The 25910-nt window shown below is 54.8% G+C and overlaps 1 protein-coding gene across 1 annotated transcript in view; it reads right to left on the reverse strand.

Moving 5' to 3' along the window:
• Nucleotides 1–8040: 8040 nt before the first annotated feature.
• The window catches only part of LOC121272788 (plexin A3-like), a 104632-nt gene continuing 86762 nt past the window's right edge, over nucleotides 8041–25910 (reverse strand). The window contains exons 11-13 of the mRNA XM_041179561.1: nucleotides 16503–16715; nucleotides 12934–13084; nucleotides 8041–8180 (exon numbers count right to left, since the gene is read on the reverse strand). Of these exons, the coding sequence (XP_041035495.1) occupies nucleotides 8085–8180; nucleotides 12934–13084; nucleotides 16503–16715 (460 nt within the window). The 3' untranslated portion in view covers nucleotides 8041–8084. The remainder of the gene's footprint in view (nucleotides 8181–12933; nucleotides 13085–16502; nucleotides 16716–25910) is intronic.

The raw sequence follows: 25910 nt of genomic DNA on the forward strand, positions 1-25910 counted from the left end.
GACATCTTTTGATGATCTGCTTCTATCACTGCTTGTTTGTCCCTACAACCACACCAACCCCCTCCACTTCTCTGTCTCTCTATCTCTCCGCCCCCCACACACACACCTTAAACCAGCTTATATTTCAGCTCTTTCCTGGACTCGAACTCAAGTTCTGTCGAAGGGTCATGAGGACTCGAAATGTCAACTGTTTTCTTCTCCACTGATGCTGCCAGACCTGCTGAGTTTTTCCAGGTATTTCGATATATTTCCAAGTCGGGATGGTGAGTGGGACTCGGATGGGGAACTTGCAGGCGGTGGTGTTCCCCATGTGTCTGCTGCCCTTGTCCTTCTAGGTGGTAGAGGTGGTGGGTTTGGGCAGCGCTGTCGAAGGAGCCTTGGCGAGTTGCTGCAGTGCATCTTGTAGGTGGTACACACACTGCTGCCCCTGTGCGTCGGTGGTGGAGAGAGCCAATGTTTGTGGATGGGGAGCTGATCAAGCGGGGCTGCTTTGTCCTGGATGGTGTCGAGCTTCTTGAGTGTTGTGGGAGCTGCACTCATCCAGGCAAGTGGGGAATGTCCCATCACACTCCTGACTTGTGCCTTGTAGCTGGTGGACAGGCTTTGGGGGAGTCTGGAGGTGAGTTACTCTCCGCAGGATTCCCATCCTCTGACCTGCTCTTGTAGCCACAGTGTTTATATGGCTGGGTCCGGTTCAGTTTCTGGTCAATGGTAACCCCAGGATGTTGATATTGGGGGATTCAGTGATGGTAATGCCATTGAACGTCAAGGGGCGATGGTTGGATTCTCTCTTGTTGGACATGGTCATTGCCTGGCGCTTGTGTGGTGTAAATGTTACTTGCCACTTGTCAGCCCCGAGCCTGGATATTGTCCAGGACTTGCTGCGAGTAGCAGTGGGGTATCCAAAGTGGGAGTTTCCCCGGGCTCCTACCCTACCCAGGGAGACCGCAGAGAGCCCCCGGCAACCCACCCACAGGCTGATCCGTCCACAGCCAGTCCCACACGGCCTGTGGGGGTGTGAGGGGTCTCTGTCCTGGTCTGTGCTGCCCCTCTCTCCGCACCAAGCGTGACCCGTTTCAGTCTGGGTGAGGCGGCTCACCAGAGAACACAGAAGCGAGTTAAAGGCAATGTTTTATTTCAGAAAATTGAACACACGAGAGAAAGAGAGAGAGAGAGAGAGACACACATAATTAAAGCAACAGGGCTGAGTATTTACATCCACAAACATTCCTTCAACTTGTGTCTAGAACATAAACGATAGTATATTTACACGCGGTAGTTCAGGATAGCGACTGTCTCTGTCCTGGGGGCTTGTGTGCTACATTTTAAACATAGGATTTCCTCTCCCGCATCCCATCCCCCACCCCCCACAAACCCCTCCTCATGCCCATCCCACCCCCCACCCAATCTCACTGGGAGTGTCCCTTTAAGGCCTCGACCTTCCAATTGTCACCACCGCTTTCCCTTCTCCACGTCCTCCCCTCCCACCCCCACCCCCCATATTTTCTTCAAAGAGTGGGTCTTCAGGCACATCCTGAGGTCAATTCAGCCCATTTTTGGTCAGGGGCCAGGCTGCCGGGGTGGGGGTGGTGGCTGTAGGTGGTTAGGCAGACGCAGGCACATCCTGAGGTCAAGTCAGCCCATTTTGGGTTGGGGGCCGGGCTGCGGGGGTGGGGGGGTGGAGGAAGGGGGGGTGGTGGTTGTAGGAGGTTAGGAAGATGCAGGCACATCCTGAGGTCAATTCAGCCCATTTTGGGTTGGGGGGGCCGGGCTGCCGGGGTGGGGGGAGGTTGTAGGAGGTTAGGAAAATGCAGGCACATCCTGAGGTCAACCGGAGTCGTTGGTTGGGGTGGGGGGATTGTCCCGAGGGGTCGTGAGGGAGTGTTCAGGCACATACTGAGGTTGACTCAGCCCGCGAGCAAGCGGCAGGAGGGTGGGTATCTCAGGTCACGCGCCCTCACGGTCACCGGGGGACCCCTGGCCCCCTCTGAGAAAGATTTGGAGGTGGGAGGTCAAACACTCCTGAGGTCAAATCTAGCAGGACCATCTCCCTGGAGGTTGGTGGGTGCTTGTCAATGCCTCCCTAATTGCCCCCTTGAACTGAGTGTCTCACTGGGGTCATTTCAGAGGCACAGTTAAGGGTCAACCGCATGGCTGTCACGTGTAAGGCCAGACCGGGTAAGGACGGCAGATTTCCCTCCCCAAAGGGGCGTTAGTGAACCAGATGGGGATTTTAACAACAATCGATGATAGTTTCACGGACACTGTCACTAGATTTCAATTCCAGATTTATTCATTGAATTTAAATTCCACCAGCTGCCGGGGTGGGATTTGAACCCGTGTCCCCCAGAGCATCAGCCTGGGGCCTCTGGATTCCTGGTTCAGTGACAGTTACCACTATGCCACTGTCTCCCCTGATTGTGCACGTGCGTGGGTGTGTGTTTGTTGGGACAGGAGGGAGGGGATGCGTGCTTGTGTGTACAAGTGTGTCCGAGTACATGTATGTGGACATGTGCGTGGGTGAGTGTGTGTGTGGAGGGGATGCATGCTTGTGTGCATGTGTGTGTCCGAGTACATGTATGTGGACACGTGCATGGGTATGTGTGTGAGGATGCGTTCTTCTGTGCATGTGCATGTCCGAGTACATGTATGTGGACACGTGCATCGGTATGTGTGTGGGGATGCGTGCTTCAGTGCACGTGTGTGTCCGAATACATGAATATGGACATGTGCGTGTGTGTGGAGGGGATGCGTACTTGTGTGCACACGTGTGTCCGAGTACATGTATGTGGATACGTGCATGGGTATGTGTGTGGGGATGCATGCTTGAGTGCATGTGCATGTCCGAATACATGTATGTGGACATGTGTGTGGGTGAGAGTGTGTGTGGAGGGCATGCGTGCTTGTGTGCACACATGTGTCCGAGTACATGTATGTGGACACGTGCATGGTTGTGTGTGGGGATGCGTGCATGTGCATGTCCGAGTACATGTATGTGGACATGTATGTGGGTGAGAGTGTGTGTGGAGAGGATGCGTGCTTGTGTGTGTCTGAGTACATGTATGTGGACACGTGCATGGGTATGTGCGTGGGGATGCGTTCTTCAGTGCACGTGCTTGTCCGAATACATGTATGTGGACATGTGCGTGGATGAGAGTGTGTGTGGAGGGGATGTGTGTTTGTGTGCACGTGTGTGTCCGAGTACATGTATGTGGACACGTGCATGGGTATGTGTGTGGGGATGCGTGCTTGATTGCATGACTGAGTACATGTATGTGGACATGTGTGTGGGTGAGTGTGTGTGGGGTGGATGCATGCTTGTTTGCATGTCCATGTCTGAGTACATGTATGTGCACACGTGGGGATGAGTGTTTGTGCATGTGGGGATGAGTGCTTGTGTGCACTTGTGTGGCTGAGTACATGTATGTGCATATAAGTGAGGGTGGGTGTTTGTGTGTGGGAAGGATGTGCATTTCTGCACACATGCATGTCCATATACATGTACGTGCACTATATGTGGATGGGTGTTTATGTGGGAGGGATGCATGCTTCTGCTAACGTGCGTGTTCGCATACATGGCTGTTTGCGTGGTGGGTGCATGATTCTGTGCATATGCGGCTACATGTATGTGCACACGTGTGTCACACAGCCCGTGGAAAGCCCTCCAAAAAAATTAGCACTTCCGTGAGACACTCAACCTCTTTAAAATCGGCCAGCCCCCTCCCCCCTCACCAACCACCCCCCACCCCACCCTAGGATAGCTGCGTGTGCAAAATTACCCATGCTGTAAATAAATTAGTGTTACCCTGCCATCGGACATCTGAACGAGGCCTCGCTGGAGCTACGTGCACCAGGATCGCTTCCCTACTATCCCACCGAGGCCAGACATTCACCTGGCTTAAAGAAAGCAAAGGCTTTGAGCTTCTTCTCTCCGCAGGAAGAACAGTTTTTCTCGCCGTAAATACGTCATCTGTGTTGTGCTCCCCCGTGTGCCACACCGCTGGGGGTGGCGAGGGGAGGGGGATGTCAGGGTGCGGGGGATATGGCAATGAGTTTTCCTTCAGCCCCTGACTGGTGCCCACGTTCCACGCCAGTTCCTTTCTAACCCAGGAGGCCATTCCGCCCACCATGCCGCCCCCCCCCACCCCCCCAACCCTTTGAAATTCCTATCCAATTAGTCCTCCCACCACCCCCCACCCTTTTCCCATATCGTGGCAAAACTTTCCCCCTCAAAGTATTCATCCAATTTGAGTGTGAATCTGCTCCCACCGCCTGTTCAGGCAGCACCTTCCAGGTTAGGGGCAAGTAGGGGGCCTGGTGCCAAGCCTCCCGCGCTTCTGTCTCGATTTTACAGCCCTCGGGACCCTGGCCAGCCCTTCCAATCGGCAGGGCCGACACCATGGGGGGCTTGGCAGCCGCTCGGCGCACAGCAAGCTCCCGCCCACCTCGGTGTGGTAATGCCCCCCAGCGGGTCAAGGATCGGGGAGCACGGAGCCGTTGGCACCTTGGGGGGGGGGGGTGGTGGTTGTGGGTGTTGCCGGTGGCTCTGCTTGAATTGCCACGGAGAGTCTGGGAGGTGGTGCACACACCCTGTGCCGCTAAAGCTGGCCTGGTGCCCCCCCCACCACCCCCCCCCACCCCCCCCCCCCCACCACCCCACCACCACCCTTTTCCAGGAAGTGAGGTCAATCCTGCTTCGCCTAGGGTCAGGAAGTGCATCATCTGGCGGGTGACGAACACCCAGTTCCTGAGCATCCTGGGTAATGCTGGAGTGCGTACCAGCTGATGGATCAGTCAACTTCTACTGCCCCCTTCAGGTCACATGTTCCAAAGGCAGCTGGGTGATCACAGCCTCTGGCGGTCACCCAGAGTTCAATTGCATATTGGTGAGAGATTTTTTTTTACCAATTTTAATCTTTCAAATTTCAGGTTGTGGGTACTGAACCCCAGTGTTATACAGTGACTGACCCGTCCCCACCAGTACTGTACCCCAGTGTTATACAGTGACTGACCCGTCCCCACCAGTACTGTACCCCAGTGTTATACAGTGACTGACCCGTCCCCACCAGTACTGTACCCCAGTGTTATACAGTGACTGACCCATCCCCACCAGTACTGTACCCCAGTGTTATACAGTGACTGACCCGTCCCCACCAGTACTGTACCCCAGAGTTATACAGTGACTGACCCGTCCCCACCAGTACTGTACCCCAGTGTTATACACTGACAGACCCATCCCCACCAGTACTGTACCCCAGTGTTATACAGTGACTGACCCGTCCCCACCAGTACTGTACCCCAGTGTTATACAGTGACAGACCCATCCCCACCAGTACTGTACTCCAGTGTTATAGTGACAGACCCCGTCCCCACCAGTACTGTACCCCAGTGTTATACAGTGACAGACCCGTCCCCACCAGTACTGTACCCCAGTGTTATACAGTGACAGACCTGTCCCCACCAGTACTGTACCCCAGTGTTATACAGTTATAGACCCATCCCCACCCAATTCTGTACCCCAGTGTTATACTGTGACAGACATGTCCCCACCTGTACTGTACCCCAGTGTTATACAGTGACAGACCCGTCCCCACCAGTACTGTACCCCAGTGTTATACACTGACAGACCCATCCCCACCAGTACTGTACCCCAGTGTTATACAGTTATAGACCCATCCCCACCCAGTACTGTACCCCAGTGTTACACAGTGACAGACATGTCCCCACCTGTACTGTACCCCAGTGTTACACAGTGACAGACCCGTCCCCACCAGTTCTGTACCCCAGTGTTATACAGTGACAGACCCCATCCCCACCAGTACTGTACCCCAGTGTTATACAGTGACAGACCCGTCCCCAGCAGTACTGTACCCCAGTGTTATACAGTGACAGACCCATCCCACCAGTGCTGTACCCCAGTGTAATACAGTGACAGACCCGTCCCCACCAGTACTGTACCCCAGTGTTATTCAGTGACAGACCCGTCCCCACGAGTACTGTACCCCAGTGTTATACAGGGACAGACCCGTCCCCCAGTCAACACTCTGATAAAAATTTCCTGACCACTTGCTGCCTGGCAATGAAGAAATGGTGGGACAGACTGGAGGTGATTCAATATACAAGCAAACTGGGAGAAAGTAACACACAAGCCCCAGAAAGTCCCTGTGATTGCTGGGGATAGAGTGCAATAATAAATTATATGTATATATATAAATATATATATATTAAAAAAGAAAATCAAAATTATATTAACTCTATTACAGGACAGTGCTGTCAAGGAAATAAAATTCATTATCTGTCACCAGGTTGCCTAGGGCAAAGAGTGGGAAGGATTCCTTGCTGCTTCGGAGAGGCTCCCTCCTCTTCCTGACCAGCGCATCACGTGTCTTGAGGCCAGGCGGCAGTCGAGTGACGCCAACTCCCTCCCCCCCACCCCCACACCCCCCCCCCACCACCGACAGTTGGCATACCCCCGGGGTGAGGGATTACCAGCTGGTGCCATGGGTACCAACCCCTCGGGTTCTGGGAGAGGGAGTGTCGGGGGGGGTGGGTGGATGAGCGCGAAGTCAGGGGGTTGAAGGGGTGGAGGAGGGGGGCAGAATCTAATGGTGTGCACGCTCTTGCGCGTGACGGGACAATGGTCGACGCCTTCTCTGGGGGTATGACCGCATCGTCTGAGGATTGGGTCTGGCCCAGAGGCAGATGGCGATGGAGCTGGGGGTGGGGGGGGGTGGCGCGGAGGCTGCGGTGGGGGATATGACTTTAAGAAGTGACAATGTTTTGGGGGGGGGTGGGGGGTGGGTGGATTGCAGGTTGGCGGTAACCCAGGATAGGATACTTGACAGGTGGGGAGCGGGCGGTGAGAAAATAAACACTCGGAAGGGGAAGGCTATGGGGGCAAGTGTGGGTGAGTAGTGGGGGGGGGGTGGGGGAACAGGGGGATTGATAGGACAGCTCTCTCAAAGAGTCAGAGCTGACACGATGGACAGAACGGCCTCCTCCAGTATTGCGAGGGAGAGGCTGTAAATTCAGGGTTCCCTCACCCCCCACCCACCGCCTCCCCCAAAACCTCTCCGGTCCTTGACGTCCCTTCTCATCCGTAGGACACTCTTTGGCAGATCTCTCAGAGAGGAGCGCAGGATTGGAATGGGATGTGCCCCTTGCCTTCCCACCCCCACAGCACCCCCCCTCCCCCCGCAAATCCCACCGCCCGCCCCACCACCCGCCCCACTCACTCCCAAACAGGCCAGGCCTGGCCAAGAGCGGTCTGCCAAAACGTGCCCAGCCTCCTGCCAAGGGAGACCCCCCACCCCCGGGACGCGGAATAGGAACAGGGACGGAGGACAGCGCAAAGTTGGTGGGGGGCGGGGGGGGAGGGGGGGAGGGGTGGGGGGTGCGGGGGTGTCAAAACTCCAGCACAGTGTTGGTCCAGTGGTCAGTCAGGCCCATCAGCACTCCGGAGGGTCCAGCGAGAGCAACTGTTGACTTTTTCTTAAATAATAACACCGCCCCCCCTCCCCCCACCCCGCCCCACAACTCGAAACGGACAGCCAATAAATAAACCATCGAGCGCACCGCATTCGGCCTCCCTCTCGGCCTCGCGCTCCACGGCCTCCTCCAGTGCAGGCCTGGGCCTGGGCCTTGGCCTTGCTGAGTCGGCCATCTTGTGGCCCGGTTGCCCAACGCCGACGGCTCCCGCAACTCTCGGCCGGGCCGTCGAACGGAATCTTCCGGAAGCTCCGCCGCCCGGCCGGAGGCCTACCTCCCGCGGCGTGCCATCCCCCGCGCCGCTGCGGCTGAATGTTCCGGAAACGGTCGACAAAAAAAAAAAGGAAAAACGCCGAGTCCAAACGGCGCGAGAGAGCGCCGGGATTGGCGGCGGTAGGCAGAGGGGCGGAACGATCCTCCGTCTTCCGGTCGGCTTTGCCCCCTCCTCGCCGTCCCCGCCACGCCACCCTCTCCTCCCCTCCACACCCGCACCCCCTCCCCCCCACCCCTCCACCCCACAACTCCCCCCCTCCTCCACTCCACCCCCAGCCACCACGCAGCAGCCTTGAGCTGGACTCCCAGGCCGCAGGCCATCTTCAGCTGCTGCCTGCCATCAGCTTCACTGTCTGTTCCAGCTTCTGCCACAGCCGGTGTTTGCGGGCATAAGCGTCGCGTTCCAGGGCGGTGAGGATCTGCGGAGTGGGGGAGGGGGAAGCAGGAGAGAGCGAGAGAGGGAGAGAGAGGAAGAAAGGAAGGAAGACAGTGAGGGAAAGATGGAGGGACAGAGGTAGATAGTGAGAGAGAGATAGAAAAAGATAGAGAAATAGTGAAAGAGAGATCGAGAAAGATAGGGAGAGAGATAGAAAGAGAAAGATAGAGCAATAATGAGAGAGAGACAGACAGAGAGATAGAGAAAGGTAGAGATAGTGAGAGAGATAGTGAGAGGGATAAAGATAGAGAGATAGTGAAAGATAGAGCAAGAGGGATAAAGGTAGAGTGATAGTGAAAAAGATAGAGAAAAAGAGAGATAGTGAAAGAGAAAATTAGAGTAATAATGAGAGAGAGAGACAGACAAAGAGATAGAGAAAGGTAGAGATAGTGAGAGGGATAAAGGTAGAGAGATAGTGAAAGATAGAGCAAGAGAGATAAAGGTAGAGTGATAGTGAAAAAGATAGAGAAAGAGAGGGATAGTGAAAGAGAAAGTTAGAGCAATAATGAGAGAGAGAGACAGAGAGATAGAGAAAGGTAGAGATAGTGAGAGAGATAGTGAGAGGGATAAAGATAGAGAGATAGTGAAAGATAGAGCAAGAGGGATAAAGGTAGAGTGATAGTGAAAAAGATAGAGAAAGAGAGAGATAGTGAAAGAGAAAGTTAGAGCGATAATGAGAGAGAGGGAGACAGACAGAGATATAAAGATAGAGAGTGAGAGAGATAGTGAGAGGGATAAAGGTAGAGAGATAGTGAAAGATAGAGCAAGAGGGATAAAGGTAGAGTGATAGTGAAAAAGGTAGAGAAAGAGATAGTGAAAGAGAAAGTTAGAGCGATAATGCGAGAGATAAAGATAGTGAGAGGGACAGACGGAGAGAGATATTCAGAGAGAGATAGCGAAAGATAGAGAGATAGCGAGAGAGAAAGAGTGAGAACGATAGATAAATATAGAGCGATAATGAGAGAGAGATAAAGATAGTGAGCGACAGACAGAGAGAGAAGGAGAGAATAGTGAGAGAGATAAAGATAGTGAGAGAGATGGTGCGAGAGAGGTAGACAGAGAAAGAGAGTGATGAGAGAAATAAAGATAGTGAGAGATAGAGAGAGATATATAGAGAGAGAAAGATCGTGGGAGAGATAGAGAGAGAGATAGTGAGAGAGATGGACAGAGATAATGAAAAAGAGAAAGGGATTGTGAGAGAACGAGATAGTGAGAGAGAGAGAAAGAGATAGTGAGAGAGAGAGAAAGAGATAGTGAGTAAGAGAAAGAGAGAGATAGTGAGTAAGAGAGAATGAGATAGTGAGTGAGCGAGAGAGAAAGAGATGGTGAGTGAGAGAGAGAAAGAGAGAGAAAGAAATAGTGAGTGAGAGAGGGGAGAGATAGAGAATGTGTGAGAGAGAAATAGTGAGTGGGAGAGAGAGAGAGAGAAAAAGAGATAGTGAGAGAGAGATATATTGAGGTAGACAGAAAGGCAGAACGTGAGTTAATAAGATAGAGGGAAATAGAAAGATAGGGAGAGAGTGGACCAAGATACATAAGGAGGGAGATAGATGGAGCGAGAGAAAGGAGAGATAGAGCGAGATACAGAGTGAGAGTCAGAATTTGAAAAATAGACATTGAGAAGAAACAGAAAGAAAAGAGGAGAGATAGAGAGGTAATGAGAATGAGATGGAAAGATGGAAATGGTGAGAGATGGAGAGGAGAGAGACAGAGCCACTCACAGATGGAGAGAGAGACAGATAGAGAGAGAGAGACAGATATTGAGATAGAGCGGGGAGAAGAGAGAGACAGATAGAGAGGGAGACAAGAGGGGAGGAAAGAGAAAGAGACAGAGGGGAGGAGAGAGAATCAGAGAGAGAGACATACAGAGGGGAGGAGAAGACAGATGGTGAGAGAGACAGAGGGGAGGAGAGAGAGACAGAGCAAGTGCAAGGAGAAAGAATGATAGAAACGGTGAAGGAGACAAGGAGATCAAGAACGAGACAGAGAGAGAGAGAGGGAGGGAGCAAGAGTCAGAACCAGTGAATGAGAGAGAGGGTAAGAAAAATAAACAAGAGCACAGGTTCAGGAGGAAGAGGGAGAAGTGGGAAGAGTGGGTGAAGGGAGAGAGAATAAGTGTGAAAAGGAAAGTGGGTGAAGAGGAGAGAGGGAGGAATGGGGAGAGAGGAAAAACCGATCTTCATGAGCCAAGGAAATGACCAGTTCATGTGAATCACTTAGTAACAAGCTCTGTTAGCCAGCGAACAGCAGGGGGCGAGCTAACCATTCACAGGCCATTCGGCCCCTCGAGCTCGTTCAGTCAGATCATGGCAGACCTATCCCCTGAGCCCAGAGCCTTGGCTCTGTAATCCCTTGGCTTGCAAAACAACCCCATCGTCACTCTCTGGGAACCTGCATTCTGTCAGAGGCAGCGCCCACACGTCCGACACCCTGAATTCTCCCCTCGTCGGACACTCGGCCAATATTTCAGTCAGCGGGCGCACGCGGAAGCGGGCAGCCTGCCCTCCGAGAATTAAGAGGACCCGTTAAGCCCACTAACCAATTAATTTCATTGATTTTTCTCCCTGCTCGTCCGACCTTACTGTTGCCAAGAGGCCTTTGCATTTTTTTTGCCAAACTTCATCCCTCATCTCGACCCCAATGGGTTCCTTTCAAAACCCTTAAAAAAGCTTCGTTAAATTACCCCTTAACCTCCGATATTCCAGGGAGTGCAAATCGTCCGCCGTCGCTCCTCATAACCTAATCATTCAGGCGAATCTACACAAGGATTTAGGAGCAGGAGGAGGCCATTCGGCCCCTCGATCCTGCTCCCCCATTGGATAAGACCGTGGCTGATCTGATTGTTCCTCGACTCCACTTTCCTGTCCCTCCCCCTCATAACCCCCGACTCCCCTCGTCGATCAGAAATCTGTCTCACTCGGCCTTGAATATATTCAGTGACCCGGCCCCCACTGCTCTCAGGGGGAGGGGGGGTGAGAATTCCACACACTGAACACCTTCTGAGACAAGAAATTCCTCCTCATCTCTGTCTTCAATGGGAGACCCCTCATTCTGAAACTGTGCCCCCTCCCCTCATTCTAGATTCCCTCCCTTGAGGGGGGGAAACATCCCCTCAGCATCCATTCTGTCAAAGCCCCTCCCCTCGGAATCTGACATGTTTCAATAAGATCACCTCTCATTCTTCTAAACTCCAATGGGAAGAGGCCCCAACCGGCTCAACCTTTCCCCATCAGACAAACCCCCTTTGTCCCAGGAATCAATCAGAAGGTACTGAGGTGCTAAGGAGCCCAATTTAGTCACAGAATCACAGTATTTTAACAGCACAGAAGAAGGCCATTCAGCCCATCATGTCTGCACTGGTTCTCCCAGTGAGCATTATGACCTAGTGCCATTGCCCTGCCTTTTCCCCGTACCCCCTCAGCCTCCTCACAGAATCACAGAGTGCAGAAGAGGCCCTTCGGCCCATCGAGTCTGCACCGACATGTGAGAAACACCTGACCTACCTCCCTAACCTCATTGACCAGCACTTGGCCCATAGCCTTGAATGTTATGACGATGCCAACTGCTCGTCCAGGTACTTTTTAAAGGATGTGAGGCTGACCCGCCTCCACCACCCTCCCAGGCAACGCATTCCAGACCCTCACCACCCTCTGGGTAAAAAAGTTTTTCCTCACATCCCCCCTAAACCTCCTGCCCCTCACCTTGAACTTGTGTCCCCTCGTGACTGACCCTTCAACTAAGGGGAACAGCTGCTCCCTACCCACCCTGTCCATGCCCCTCACAATCTTCTACACCTCGATCAGGGTCACCCCTCAGTCTTCTCTGCTCCAACGAAAGCAACCCAAGTCTATCCAACCGCTCTTCATAACTTAAGCGTTTCATCCCAGGCAACATCCTGGTGAATCTCCTCTGCACCCCCTCCAGTGCGACCACATCCTTCCTATAATGTGGCGACCAGAACTGCACCCAGTACTCCAGCTGTGGCCTCACCAAGGTTCTATACATCTCCCAACATGACCTCCCTACACTTGGAATCTATGCCTCTACTGATAAAGGCAAGTGTCCCATATGCCTTTTTCACCACCCCACTAACATGTCCCTCCGCCTTCAGAGGTGTCTCCAAGGAGAACAGTCCCAACTCTCCCATCTATCATCACAGCCGAGGTTTACTGAAAGGCCTGGATAGAGTGGATGTGGGGAAGATGTTTCCATTAGTAGGAGAGACTAGGACCCGAGGGCACAGCCTCAAAGTAAAGGGAAGACCTTTTAGAGGAGAAACTTCTTTAGCCAGAGAGTGGTGAATCGATGGAATTCATTCCCACAGAAGGCTGTGGAGGCCGGGTCATTGAGTGTATTTAAGACCGAGATAGATAGGTTCTGGATTGGTAAGGGGGATCAAAGGTTACGGGGAGAAGGCGGGAGAATGGGGGTTGAGAAACTTATCAGCCACGATTGAATGGCGGAGCAGACTCGATGGGCCGAATGGCCTAACTTCTGCTCCTGTGTCTTATGGTTTCTCCATCCCTGGAACTATTCTTGCAAACCTCTCCTGCCCTCTCTCCGATGTGACATGGCAGCCAAACTGGGGTCAACAAACCACACCTCACCATCGCCAAACTGGGTGTTGGACCCCAACGCCCCCCCCACCGCCCCCCCCAACCCCACCCCCACAACCTTCTCTCCTACCCTTTCCAGCCCTGGGTCCCTCACAGTGAGCCTGTCAGTCATTGACTTACCTCGTCCCGGTACTTGTTAATGTAGAAATAGAGCTCGTTGAGGGCACTCAAGGTGTTGAATTCGTTGGCGTGGAGGCGGGACTGTTCGGCCAAGTAGGCGTCCATGTCCTGGTCGCTGATGGCCGTCATCTTGCTGATGTCCCGGTAGTACCTGTATAGGGGCGGGGGTGAAAGGTCAGAGGTTGCTTTCCAACTCGGTGGGCATTCGGGATGGCTGAGGGGCAACTGGGGATGGGGAGTCGGGGGTGGGGGGGTGGCGCGGGGACCATCGCAGCCAGGAGTCCAACACCTGAGGAGGTTCCACCGTGATGCCACCCATGGCCGAATTGCCTGCCTGATGCTCTCCTCCTCCCACTCGTGCACATTCCAGGAAGGGTCAGCAGCTGGTCTATGCTTCTGTTTCTCTAGCCAAGGGACAGTGAAACTCCCACTGGCTGCATTCAGCTGTCACACTGCCTTTTCCCCATCCTCTCTCTCTCTCTCTCTCTTTCTCTCTGTCGGTGTCTCTATCATTTCCACTCTGTCTATTCCTTCCAGTCACCCTCCCATTCACCTTTCTTTCTGTGTTGCTTTTTGCTATTGCCCTCTGTCTGTCTCTTTCTCTCACTCTCTCTCTCCCTCTCTCTGTCCTTCTATCTCTCTGTCTCTATCTTTCTCTCTCACTCGCTCCATCTCTTCTGTTTCTCCTCTTTCTGTCTCTTCCCTCTCCCCCTTTCTCTGTCCCTGTCTCTCTCCCTGTCTCTCTCCTATCTCTGTCTCTTGACTCTCTCTTAGTCTCTCTTTCAGTTCTCATTCACTTTCTCGTTCTCGTTCACTCTCTCTTTTTCACTCTCGCTGTCTTTTTTATACTCTCTCTCTCTCTCTCTCATTGTCTGTATCTTGTCTCTCTCTTTTTCTGTCTCGTGTCTCCCCTTCTCTCTTTTATTCTCTCTCTCTGTTTCTTGCTCTGTCTCTTGTTCTCTCTCTTTCTCTATCTCTCTCTAGTTCTGTCTATCTCTGTCTCTCCACCTCTCCCTCTCTCTCTCGCATGCTCTCTCTTTCTCTCTGTCTCTCATTGTCTGTATCTCTTGTCTCTCTTTTTCTGTCTGTGACACTTTTTTTCTCTCCCTCTCTGTGTCTTGCTCTCTGTCTCTCGCTCTCTCTCTAATTCTGCCTTCTCTCACTCTCTGTCTTTTGCTCCCTTTTTGTCCCTCTATGTGACTCTTTCTTTCTCTTCTCTCCATTTCTCCCTCTCTTTCTGTATCTCCCTCTTGCTCTCTCTCTGTCTCTCCATCTCTCCCTCTTTCTGCCTCTCTCTTTTTCTGTCTCTGTCTCTCTCTCTCTCGCTTGCTCTCTGTCTGTTTTTCTCTGTCTCTATGTCTCTCCATCTGTCTCACTCTCTCTTATGTCTCTCTCTCACTCTTCATCTCTTTGTGTCCCTCCCCTCTCTATTTCTGCCTCTCTCTTTTTCTCTCTCTGTCTCGCTCTTGCTTTCTCTCTGTCTGTCTTTCTCTGTCCCTGTGTCTCTCCCTCTGTCTCTCCATCTCTCTCACTCTCTCTTTCTGTCTGTCTCTCCCTCTCTCTCTTGCTTTACGTCTCTGTGTCCCTCCCCTCTCTATTTCTGCCTCTCTCTTTTTCTCTCTATGTCTCTCTCGCTCTCTCTGTCTGTCTCTCTCCCTGTCTGTCTCTATCTCTCTGCCTCTCCATCTCTCCCTCTCTATCTCTCTGTCTCTCTCTCTATCTGCCTGTCTGTCTCTCTCTCTGTCCGTCTGTCTGTCTCTTCTCCTGTCTCTGTCTGTCTCTCTCTCTGTCCGTCTGTCTGTCTCTTCTCCTGTCTCTGCCTGCCTCTCTCTCTCTGTCTGTCTGTGTCGCTCTGTTTGTCTCTCTCTCCCTCTGTCTCTCTCTCTCTCTCTCTCTGTCTCTATCTCATGCTCGTCATCTCTTTGTTTCCCTCCCCTCTCTACTTCTGCCTCGCTCTTTTCCTCCCTCTGTCTCTCTCAGGGGGAATCCATGCTGGTTCAGGAGCCACACCAATCATGGGGAGTCACCGTTCGCCGGGAGTCACCGATCGCCGGGGAGTCACACCGATCGCTGGGAAGTCACACCGATCGCGGGGAGTCACACCGATCGCCGGGGAGTCACACCGATCGCGGGGAGTCACACCAATCGCTGGGGAGTCACACCGATCGCCGGGGAGTCACACCGATCGCCGGGGAGACACACCGATCGCCGGGGAGTCACTGATCGTGGGGAGTCACACCAATCGCTGGGGAGTCACACCGATCGCCAGGGAGTCACACCGATCGCCGGGGAGTCACACCATTCGCCGGGGAGTCACACCGATCGCCGGGGAGACACACCAATCGTGGGGAGTCACACCGATCGCCGGGGAATCACACCGATCGCCGGGGAGACACACCGATCGCCGGGGAGTCACACCGATCGTGGGGAGTCACACCGATTGCCGGGGAATCACACCGATTGCCGGAGAGAGACACTGATCGCCGGGGAGACACACCGGTCGCCAAGGGAGACACACCGATCGCCGGGGAGTCACTGATCATGGGGAGACACACCGATCGCCGGGGAGACACACCGATCGACGGGGAGTCACACCATTCGCCGGGGAGTCACACCGATTGCTGGGGAATCACACCGGTCGCCCGGGGAGACACACCGATCGCCGGGGAGACACACCGATCGCCGGGGAGACACACCGATCGCCGGGGAGTCACTGATCGTGGGGAGTCACACCAATCGCTGGGGAGTCACACCGATCGCCGGGGAGACACACCAATCGTGGGGAGTCACACCGATCGCCGGGGAGTCACACCGATCGCCGGGGAGACACACCGATCGCCGGGGAGTCACACCGATCGTGGGGAGTCACACCGATCGCCGGGGAATCACACCGCTTGCCGGAGAGAGACACTGATCGCCGGGGAGACACACCGGTCGCCAAGGGAGACACACCGATCGCCGGGGAGTCACTGATCATGGGGAGACACACCGATCGCCGGGGAGACACACCGATCGACGGGGAGTCACACCATTCGCCGGGGAGTCACACCGATTGCTGGGGAATCACACCGGTCGCCCGGGGAGACACACCGATCGCCGGGGAGACACACCGATTGCCGGGGAGTCACTGATCGTGGGGAGTCACACCAATCGCTGGGGAGTCACACCGATCGCCAGGGAGTCACACCGATCGCCGGGGAGTCACACCATTCGCCGGGGAGTCACACCGATCGCCGGGGAGACACACCAATCGTGGGGAGTCACACCGATCGCCGGGGAGTCACACCGATCGCCGGGGAGACACACCGATTGCCGGAGAGAGACACTGATCGCCGGGGAGACACACCGGTCGCCAAGGGAGACACACCGATCGCCGGGGAGTCACTGATCATGGGGAGACACACCGATCGCCGGGGAGACACACCGATCGACGGGGAGTCACACCATTCGCCGGGGAGTCACACCGATTGCTGGGGAATCACACCGGTCGCCCGGGGAGACACACCGATCGCCGGGGAGACACACCGATCGCCGGGGAGACACACCGGTCGCCAGGGAGTGACACCCACCTTTCCACCCAAGTCTTGTAGTTGGGGATGTCTTTGGCATACAGGAGCTTGTTGGAGGGCGAGTCCTTGCCCAGCCGATGCTCGGAGGTGGAGCACGAGTCCATGAAGGTCTGTGCCACCACAGAGAGGCAGGCGTCGGTGATGCTGCTCTTGTGGACGTCGAAGACGAACTGGGGGTTCTTGATGACGTTAACCCAGAACCGGAGCGGGAGGCTGGAGAGGAAGAGAACGGGCAGAGAGAGGGGGTTAGAACGGGGAGAGAGGGGGTTAGAACAGGGAGAGAGAGGGGGTTAGAATGGGGAGAGAAAGGGGTTAGAACAGGGAGAGAGAGGGAGTTAGAATGGGGTGAGAGAGGGGGTTAGAATGGGGAGAGAGAGGGGGTTAGAATGGGGTGAGAGAGGGGGTTAGAATGGGGTGAGAGAGGGGGTTAGAATGGGGTGAGAGAGGGGGTTAGAATGGGGAGAGAGAGGGGGTTAGAATGGGGTGAGAGAGGGGGTTAGAATGGTGAGAGAGAGGGGGTTAGAATGGGGAGAGAGAGGGGGTTAGAATGGGGTGAGAGAGGGGGTTAGAATGGGGATAGAGAGGGGGTTAGAATGGGGAGAGAGAGGGGGTTAGAATGGGGAGAGAGAGGGGGTTAGAACAGGCAGAGAGAGGGGGTTAGAATGGGGAGAGTGAGGGTTAGAATGGGGAGAGAGAGGGGGTTAGAATGGGGTGAGAGAGGGGGTTAGAATGGGGAGAGAGAGGGGGTTAGAATGGGGTGAGAGAGGGGGTTAGAATGGGGAGAGAGAGGGGGTTAGAATGGGGAGAGAGAGGGGGTTAGAATGGGGTGAGAGAGGGGGTTAGAATGGGGAGAGAGAGGGGGTTAGAATGGGGTGAGAGAGGGGGTTAGAATGGGGAGAGAGAGGGGGTTAGAATGGGGAGAGAGAGGGGGTTAGAATGGGGTGAGAGAGGGGGTTAGAATGGGGAGAGAGAGGGGGTTAGAATGGGGTGAGAGACGGGGGTTAGAATGGGGAGAGAGAGGGGGTTAGAATGGGGTGAGAGAGGGGGTTAGAATGGGGAGAGAGAGGGGGTTAGAATGGGGAGAGAGAGGGGGTTAGAATGGGGTGAGAGAGGGGGTTAGAATGGGGAGAGAGAGGGGGTTAGAATGGGGAGAGAGAGGGGGGTTAGAATGGGGAGAGAGAGGGGGTTAGAATGGGGAGAGAGAGGGGGTTAGAATGGGGTGAGAGAGGGGGTTAGAATGGGGAGAGAGAGGGGGTTAGAATGGGGAGAGAGAGGGGGTTAGAATGGGGAGAGAGAGGGGGTTAGAATGGGGAGAGAGAGGGGGTTAGAATGGGGAGAGAGAGGGGGGTTAGAATGGGGAGAGAGCGGGGGTTAGAATGGGGAGAGAGGGGGTTAGAATGGGGAGAGAGAGGGGGTTAGAATGGGGAGAGAGAGGGGGTTAGAATGGGAGAGAGAGGGGGTTAGAATGGGGTGAGAGAGGGGGTTAGAATGGGAGAGAGAGGGGGTTAGAATGGGGTGAGAGAGGGGGTTAGAAGGGGAGAGAGAGGGGGTTAGAATAGGGTGAGAGAGGGGGTTAGAATGGGGAGAGAGAGGGGGTTAGAATGGGGAGAGAGGGGGTTAGAATGGGGAGAGAGAGGGGGGTTAGAATGGGTGAGAGAGGGGGTTAGAATGGGGAGAGAGAGGGGGTTAGAATGGGGAGAGAGAGGGGTTAGAATGGGGTGAGAGAGGGCGTTAGAATGGGGAGAGAGAGGGGGTTAGAATGGGGAGAGAGAGGGGATTAGAATGGGGTGAGAGAGGGGGTTAGAATGGGGAGAGAGAGGGGGTTAGAATGGGGAGAGAGAGGGGGTTAGAATGGGGTGTGAGAGAGGGGGTTAGAATGGGGAGAGAGAGGGGGTTAGAATGGGTGAGAGAGGGGGGTTAGAATGTGGAGAGAGGGGGTTAGAATGGGGTGAGAGAGGGGGTTAGAATGGGGAGAGAGAGGGGGTTAGAATGGGGAGAGAGAGGGGGTTAGAATGGGGAGAGAGAGGGGTTAGAATGGGGAGAGAGAGGGGGTTAGAATGGGGAGAGAGAGGGGGTTAGAATGGGAGAGAGAGGGGGTTAGAATGGGGAGAGAGAGGGGGTTAGAATGGGGAGAGAGAGGGGGTTAGAATGGGGGAGAGAGAGGGGTTAGAATGGGGAGAGAGAGGGGGTTAGAATGGGGAGAGAGAGGGGGTTAGAATGGGGTGAGAGAGGGGGTTAGAATGGGGAGAGAGAGGGGGTTAGAATGGGGTGAGAGAGGGGGTTAGAATGGGGAGAGAGAGGGGGTTAGAATGGGGTGAGAGAGGGGGTTAGAATGGGGAGAGAAGAGGGGGTTAGAATGGGGAGAGAGAGGGTGTTAGAATGGGGAGAGAGAGGGGGTTAGAATGGGGTGAGAGAGGGGGTTAGAATGGGGTGAGAGAGGGGATTAGAATGGGGAGAGAGAGGGGGTTAGAATGGGGAGAGAGAGGGGGTTAGAATGGGGAGAGAGAGGGGGTTAGAATGGGGAGAGAGAGGGGTTAGAATGGGGAGAGAGAGGGGATTAGAATGGGGAGAGAGAGGGGGTTAGAATGGGGAGAGAGAGGGGGTTAGAATGGGGAGAGAGAGCGGGTTAGAATGGGGTGAGAGAGGGGGTTAGAATGGGGTGAGAGAGGGGATTAGAATGGGGAGAGAGAGGGGGTTAGAATGGGGAGAGAGAGGGGTTAGAATGGGGAGAGAGAGGGGGTTAGAATGGGGTGAGAGAGGGGTTAGAATGGGGAGAGAGAGGGATTAGAATGGGAGAGAGAGAGGGGTTAGAATGGGGAGAGAGAGGGGGTTAGAATGGGGAGAGAGAGGGCGTTAGAATGGGGTGAGAGAGGGGGTTAGAATGGGGAGAGAGAGGGGGTTAGAATGGGGAGAGAGAGGGGTTAGAATGGGGAGAGAGAGGGGGTTAGAATGGGGAGAGAGAGGGGGTTAGAATGGGGAGAGAGAGGGGGTTAGAATGGGGAGAGAGAGGGGTTAGAATGGGGAGAGAGAGGGGGTTAGAATGGGGTGAGAGAGGGGGTTAGAATGGGGAGAGAGAGGGGGTTAGAATGGGGAGAGAGAGGGGGTTAGAATGGGGTGAGAGAGGGGGTTAGAATGGGGAGAGAGAGGGGGTTAGAATGGGGAGAGAGAGGGGGTTAGAATGGGGTGAGAGAGGGGGTTAGAATGGGGAGAGAGAGGGGGTTAGAATGGGGTGAGAGAGGGGGTTAGAATGGGGAGAGAGAGGGGGTTAGAATGGGGAGAGAGAGGGGATTAGAATGGGGAGAGAGAGGGGGTTAGAATGGGGAGAGAGAGGGGGTTAGAATGGGGGAGAGAGGGGGTTAGAATGGGGAGAGAGAGGGGGTTAGAATGGGGAGAGAGAGGGGGTTAGAATGGGGAGAGAGAGGGGGTTAGAATGGGGAGAGAGAGGGGGAATGGGGAGAGAGAGGGGGTTAGAATGGGGAGAGAGAGGGGGGAATGGGGAGAGAGAGGGGGTAATGGGGAGAGAGAGGGGGGAATGGGGAGAGAGAGGGGGTTAGAATGGGAGAGAGAGGGGGTTAGAATGGGGAGAGAGAGGGGGTTAGAATGGGGAGAGAGAGGGGTTAGAATGGGGAGAGAGAGGGGGTTAGAATGGGGAGAGAGAGGGGTTAGAATGGGGAGAGAGAGGGGGTTAGAATGGGAGAGAGAGGGGGTTAGAATGGGGAGAGAGAGGGGGTTAGAATGGGGAGAGAGAGGGGGTTAGAATGGGGAGAGAGAGGGGTTAGAATGGGGAGAGAGAGGGGTTAGAATGGGGAGAGAGAGGGGGTTAGAATGGGGTGAGAGAGGGGGTTAGAATGGGGTGAGAGAGGGGGTTAGAATGGGGTGAGAGAGGGGGTTAGAATGGGGAGAGAGAGGGGGTTAGAATGGGAGAGAGAGGGGGTTAGAATGGGGAGAGAGAGGGGGTTAGAATGGGGTGAGAGAGGGGGTTAGAATGGGTGAGAGAGGGGGTTAGAATGGGGTGAGAGAGGGGGTTAGAATGGGGTGAGAGAGGGGGTTAGAATGGGGAGAGAGAGGGGGTTAGAATGGGGAGAGAGAGGGGGTTAGAATGGGGTGAGAGAGGGGGTTAGAATGGGGAGAGAGAGGGGGTTAGAATGGGGAGAGAGAGGGGGTTAGAATGGGGAGAGAGAGGGGGTTAGAATGGGGTGAGAGAGGGGGTTAGAATGGGGAGAGAGAGGGGGTTAGAATGGGGAGAGAGAGGGGGTTAGAATGGGGAGAGAGAGGGGGTTAGAATGGGGAGAGAGAGGGGGTTAGAATGGGGAGAGAGAGGGGGTTAGAATGGGGAGAGAGAGGGGGTTAGAATGGGGTGAGAGAGAGGGGGTTAGAATGGGGAGAGAGAGGGGGTTAGAATGGGGTGAGAGAGGGGTTAGAATGGGGAGAGAGAGGGGGTTAGAATGGGGAGAGAGAGGGGTTAGAATGGGGAGAGAGAGGGGGTTAGAATGGGGTGAGAGAGGGGGTTAGAATGGGGAGAGAGAGGGGGTTAGAATGGGGAGAGAGAGGGGTTAGAATGGGGAGAGAGAGGGGGGAATGGGGAGAGAGAGGGGAGAATGGGGAGAGAGAGTGGGGAATGGGGAGAGAGAGGGGGTTAGAATGGGTGAGAGAGGGGGTTAGAATGGGGAGAGAGGGGGTTAGAATGGGGTGAGAGAGGGGTTAGAATGGGGAGAGAGAGGGGGTTAGAATGGGGAGAGAGAGGGGGTTAGAATGGGGAGAGAGAGGGGATTAGAATGGGGAGAGAGAGGGGGTTAGAATGGGGTGAGAGAGGGGGTAGAATGGGGAGAGAGAGGGGGTTAGAATGGGGTGAGAGAGGGGGTTAGAATGGGGAGAGAGAGGGGGTTAGAATGGGGAGAGAGAGGGGGTTAGAATGGGGTGAGAGAGGGGGTTAGAATGGGGAGAGAGAGGGGGTTAGAATGGGGAGAGAGAGGGGGTTAGAATGGGGAGAGAGAGGGGGTTAGAATGGGGAGAGAGAGGGGGTTAGAATGGGGAGAGAGAGGGGGTTAGAATGGGGTGAGAGAGGGGGTTAGAATGGGGAGAGAGAGGGGGTTAGAATGGGGAGAGAGAGGGGGTTAGAATGGGGAGAGAGAGGGGGTTAGAATGGGAGAGAGAGGGGGTTAGAATGGGGAGAGAGAGGGGTTAGAATGGGGAGAGAGAGGGGGTTAGAATGGGAGAGAGAGGGGGTTAGAATGGGGAGAGAGAGGGGGTTAGAATGGGGAGAGAGAGGGGGTTAGAATGGGGAGAGAGAGGGGGTTAGAATGGGGAGAGAGAGGGGGTTAGAATGGGGAGAGAGAGGGGGTTAGAATGGGGAGAGAGAGGGGGTTAGAATGGGGAGAGAGAGGGGGTTAGAATGGGGAGAGAGAGGGGGTTAGAATGGGGAGAGAGAGGGGGTTAGAATGGGGAGAGAGAGGGGTTAGAATGGGGAGAGAGAGGGGGTTAGAATGGGGAGAGAGAGGGGGTTAGAATGGGAGAGAGAGGGGGTTAGAATGGGGAGAGAGAGAGAGGGGGTTAGAATGGGGAGAGAGAGGGGGTTAGAATGGGGAGAGAGAGGGGGTTAGAATGGGGAGAGAGAGGGGGTTAGAATGGGGAGAGAGAGGGGGTTAGAATGGGGAGAGAGAGGGGGTTAGAATGGGGAGAGAGAGGGGGTTAGAATGGGGAGAGAGAGGGGGTTAGAATGGGGAGAGAGAGGGGGTTAGAATGGGGAGAGAGAGGGGGTTAGAATGGGGAGAGAGAGGGGGTTAGAACGGAGAGAGAGAGGGGGGTTAGAATGGGGAGAGAGAGGGTGTTAGAATGGGGAGAGAGAGGGGGTTAGAATGGGGAGAGAGAGGGGGTTAGAATGGGAGAGAGAGGGGGTTAGAATGGGGAGAGAGAGGGGGTTAGAATGGGGAGAGAGAGGGGGTTAGAATGGGGAGAGAGAGGGGGTTAGAATGGGGAGAGAGAGGGGGTTAGAATGGGGAGAGAGAGGGGGTTAGAATGGGGAGAGAGAGGGGGTTAGAATGGGGAGAGAGAGGGGGTTAGAATGGGGAGAGAGAGGGGGTTAGAATGGGGAGAGAGAGGGGGTTAGAATGGGGAGAGAGAGGGGGTTAGAATGGGGAGAGAGAGGGGGTTAGAATGGGGAGAGAGAGGGGGTTAGAATGGGGAGAGAGAGGGGGTTAGAATGGGGAGAGAGAGGGGGTTAGAATGGGGAGAGAGAGGGGTTAGAATGGGGAGAGAGAGGGGGTTAGAATGGGGAGAGAGAGGGGGTTAGAATGGGGAGAGAGAGGGGTTAGAATGGGGAGAGAGAGGGGGTTAGAATGGGGAGAGAGAGGGGGTTAGAATGGGGAGAGAGAGGGGGTTAGAATGGGGAGAGAGAGGGGGTTAGAATGGGGAGAGAGAGGGGGTTAGAATGGGGAGAGAGAGGGGGTTAGAATGGGGAGAGAGAGGGGTTAGAATGGGGTGAGAGAGGGGGTTAGAATGGGAGAGAGAGGGGTTAGAATGGGAGAGAGAGGGGGTTAGAATGGGGAGAGAGAGGGGGTTAGAATGGGGAGAGAGAGGGGGTTAGAATGGGGAGAGAGAGGGGGTTAGAATGGGGAGAGAGAGGGGGTTAGAATGGGGTGAGAGAGGGGGTTAGAATGGGGAGAGAGAGGGGGTTAGAATGGGGAGAGAGAGGGGTTAGAATGGGGAGAGAGAGGGGGTTAGAATGGGGAGAGAGAGGGGGTTAGAATGGGGAGAGAGAGGGGGTTAGAATGGGGAGAGAGAGGGGGTTAGAATGGGGAGAGAGAGGGGGTTAGAATGGGGAGAGAGAGGGGGTTAGAATGGGGAGAGAGAGGGGGTTAGAATGGGGAGAGGAGGGGGTTAGAATGGGAGAGAGAGGGGGTTAGAATGGGGTGAGAGAGGGGGTTAGAATGGGGAGAGAGAGGGGGTTAGAATGGGGTGAGAGAGGGGGTTAGAATGGGGAGAGAGAGGGGGTTAGAATGGGGAGAGAGAGAGGGGGTTAGAATGGGGAGAGAGAGGGGGTTAGAATGGGGAGAGAGAGGGGGTTAGAATGGGGTGAGAGAGGGGGTTAGAATGGGGAGAGAGAGGGGGTTAGAATGGGGAGAGAGAGGGGTTAGAATGGGGTGAGAGAGGGGGTTAGAATGGGGTGAGAGAGGGGGTTAGAATGGGGAGAGAGAGGGGGTTAGAATGGGGAGAGAGAGGGGGTTAGAATGGGGGGAGAGAGGGGGTTAGAATGGGGAGAGAGGGGGGTTAGAATGGGGAGAGAGAGGGGGTTAGAATGGGGAGAGAGAGGGGGTTAGAATGGGGTGAGAGAGGGGGTTAGAATGGGGTGAGAGAGGGGGTTAGAATGGGGAGAGAGAGGGGGTTAGAATGGGGAGAGAGAGGGGGTTAGAATGGGGAGAGAGAGGGGGTTAGAATGGGGAGAGAGAGGGGGTTAGAATGGGGAGAGAGAGGGGGTTAGAATGGGGAGAGAGAGGGGGTTAGAATGGGTGAGAGAGAGGGGGTTAGAATGGGGTGAGAGAGGGGGTTAGAATGGGGTGAGAGAGGGGGTTAGAATGGGGAGAGAGAGGGGGTTAGAATGGGGAGAGAGAGGGGGTTAGAATGGGGAGAGAGAGGGGGTTAGAATGGGGTGAGAGAGGGGGTTAGAATGGGGAGAGAGAGGGGGTTAGAATGGGGAGAGAGAGGGGGTTAGAATGGGGAGAGAGAGGGGGTTAGAATGGGGAGAGAGAGGGGGTTAGAATGGGGAGAGAGAGGGGGTTAGAATGGGGTGAGAGAGGGGTTAGAATGGGGAGAGAGAGGGGGTTAGAATGGGGAGAGAGAGGGGGTTAGAATGGGGTGAGAGAGGGGGTTAGAATGGGGAGAGAGGGGGTTAGAATGGGAGAGAGAGGGGGTTAGAATGGGGTGAGAAGAGGGGGTTAGAATGGGGAGAGAGAGGGGGTTAGAATGGGGAGAGAGAGGGGGTTAGAATGGGGAGAGAGAGGGGTTAGAATGGGGAGAGAGAGGGGGTTAGAATGGGGTGAGAGAGGGGGTTAGAATGGGGAGAGAGAGGGGGTTAGAATGGGGAGAGAGAGGGGGTTAGAATGGGGAGAGAGAGGGGGTTAGAATGGGGAGAGAGAGGGGGTTAGAATGGGGAGAGAGAGGGGGTTAGAATGGGGAGAGAGAGGGGGTTAGAATGGGGTGAGAGAGGGGGTTAGAATGGGGAGAGAGAGGGTTAGAATGGGGTGAGAGAGGGGGTTAGAATGGGGTGAGAGAGGGGGTTAGAATGGGGAGAGAGGGGGTTAGAATGGGAGAGAGAGGGGGTTAGAATGGGGAGAGAGAGGGGTTAGAATGGGGAGAGAGAGGGGGTTAGAATGGGGTGAGAGAGGGGGTTAGAATGGGGGAGAGAGGGGGTTAGAATGGGGAGAGAGAGGGGGTTAGAATGGGGAGAGAGAGGGGGTTAGAATGGGGAGAGAGAGGGGGTTAGAATGGGGAGAGAGAGGGGGTTAGAATGGGGAGAGAGAGGGGTTAGAATGGGAGAGAGAGGGGTTAGAATGGGGAGAGAGAGGGGGTTAGAATGGGGAGAGAGAGGGGGTTAGAATGGGGAGAGAGAGGGGGTTAGAATGGGGAGAGAGAGGGGGTTAGAATGGGGAGAGAGAGGGGGTTAGAATGGGTGAGAGAGAGGGGGTTAGAATGGGGTGAGAGAGGGGGTTAGAATGGGGTGAGAGAGGGGGTTAGAATGGGGTGAGAGAGGGGGTTAGAATGGGTGAGAGAGGGGGTTAGAATGGGGAGAGAGAGGGGGTTAGAATGGGAGAGAGAGGGGGTTAGAATGGGGAGAGAGAGGGGGTTAGAATGGGGTGAGAGAGGGGGTTAGAATGGGGAGAGAGAGGGGGTTAGAATGGGGTGAGAGAGGGGGTTAGAATGGGGAGAGAGGGGGTTAGAATGGGAGAGAGAGGGGGTTAGAATGGGGAGAGAGAGGGGGTTAGAATGGGGTGAGAGAGGGGGTTAGAATGGGGAGAGAGAGGGGGTTAGAATGGGGTGAGAGAGGGGGTTAGAATGGGTGAGAGAGGGGGTTAGAATGGGGTGAGAGAGGGGTTAGAATGGGGAGAGAGAGGGGGTTAGAATGGGGAGAGAGAGGGGGTTAGAATGGGGAGAGAGAGGGGGTTAGAATGGGGTGAGAGAGGGGGTTAGAATGGGGAGAGAGAGGGGGTTAGAATGGGGAGAGAGAGGGGGTTAGAATGGGGAGAAGATGAGAGGGGTTAGAATGGGGAGAGAGAGGGGGTTAGAATGGGGAGAGAGAGGGGGTTAGAATGGGGAGAGAGAGGGGGTTAGAATGGGGAGAGAGAGGGGGTTAGAATGGGAGAGAGAGGGGGTTAGAATGGGGAGAGAGAGGGGGTTAGAATGGGGAGAGAGAGG

Source organism: Carcharodon carcharias, chromosome 35 (genome assembly GCF_017639515.1).
Source record: "Carcharodon carcharias isolate sCarCar2 chromosome 35, sCarCar2.pri, whole genome shotgun sequence".
Taxonomy (NCBI): Eukaryota; Metazoa; Chordata; class Chondrichthyes; order Lamniformes; family Lamnidae; genus Carcharodon; species Carcharodon carcharias.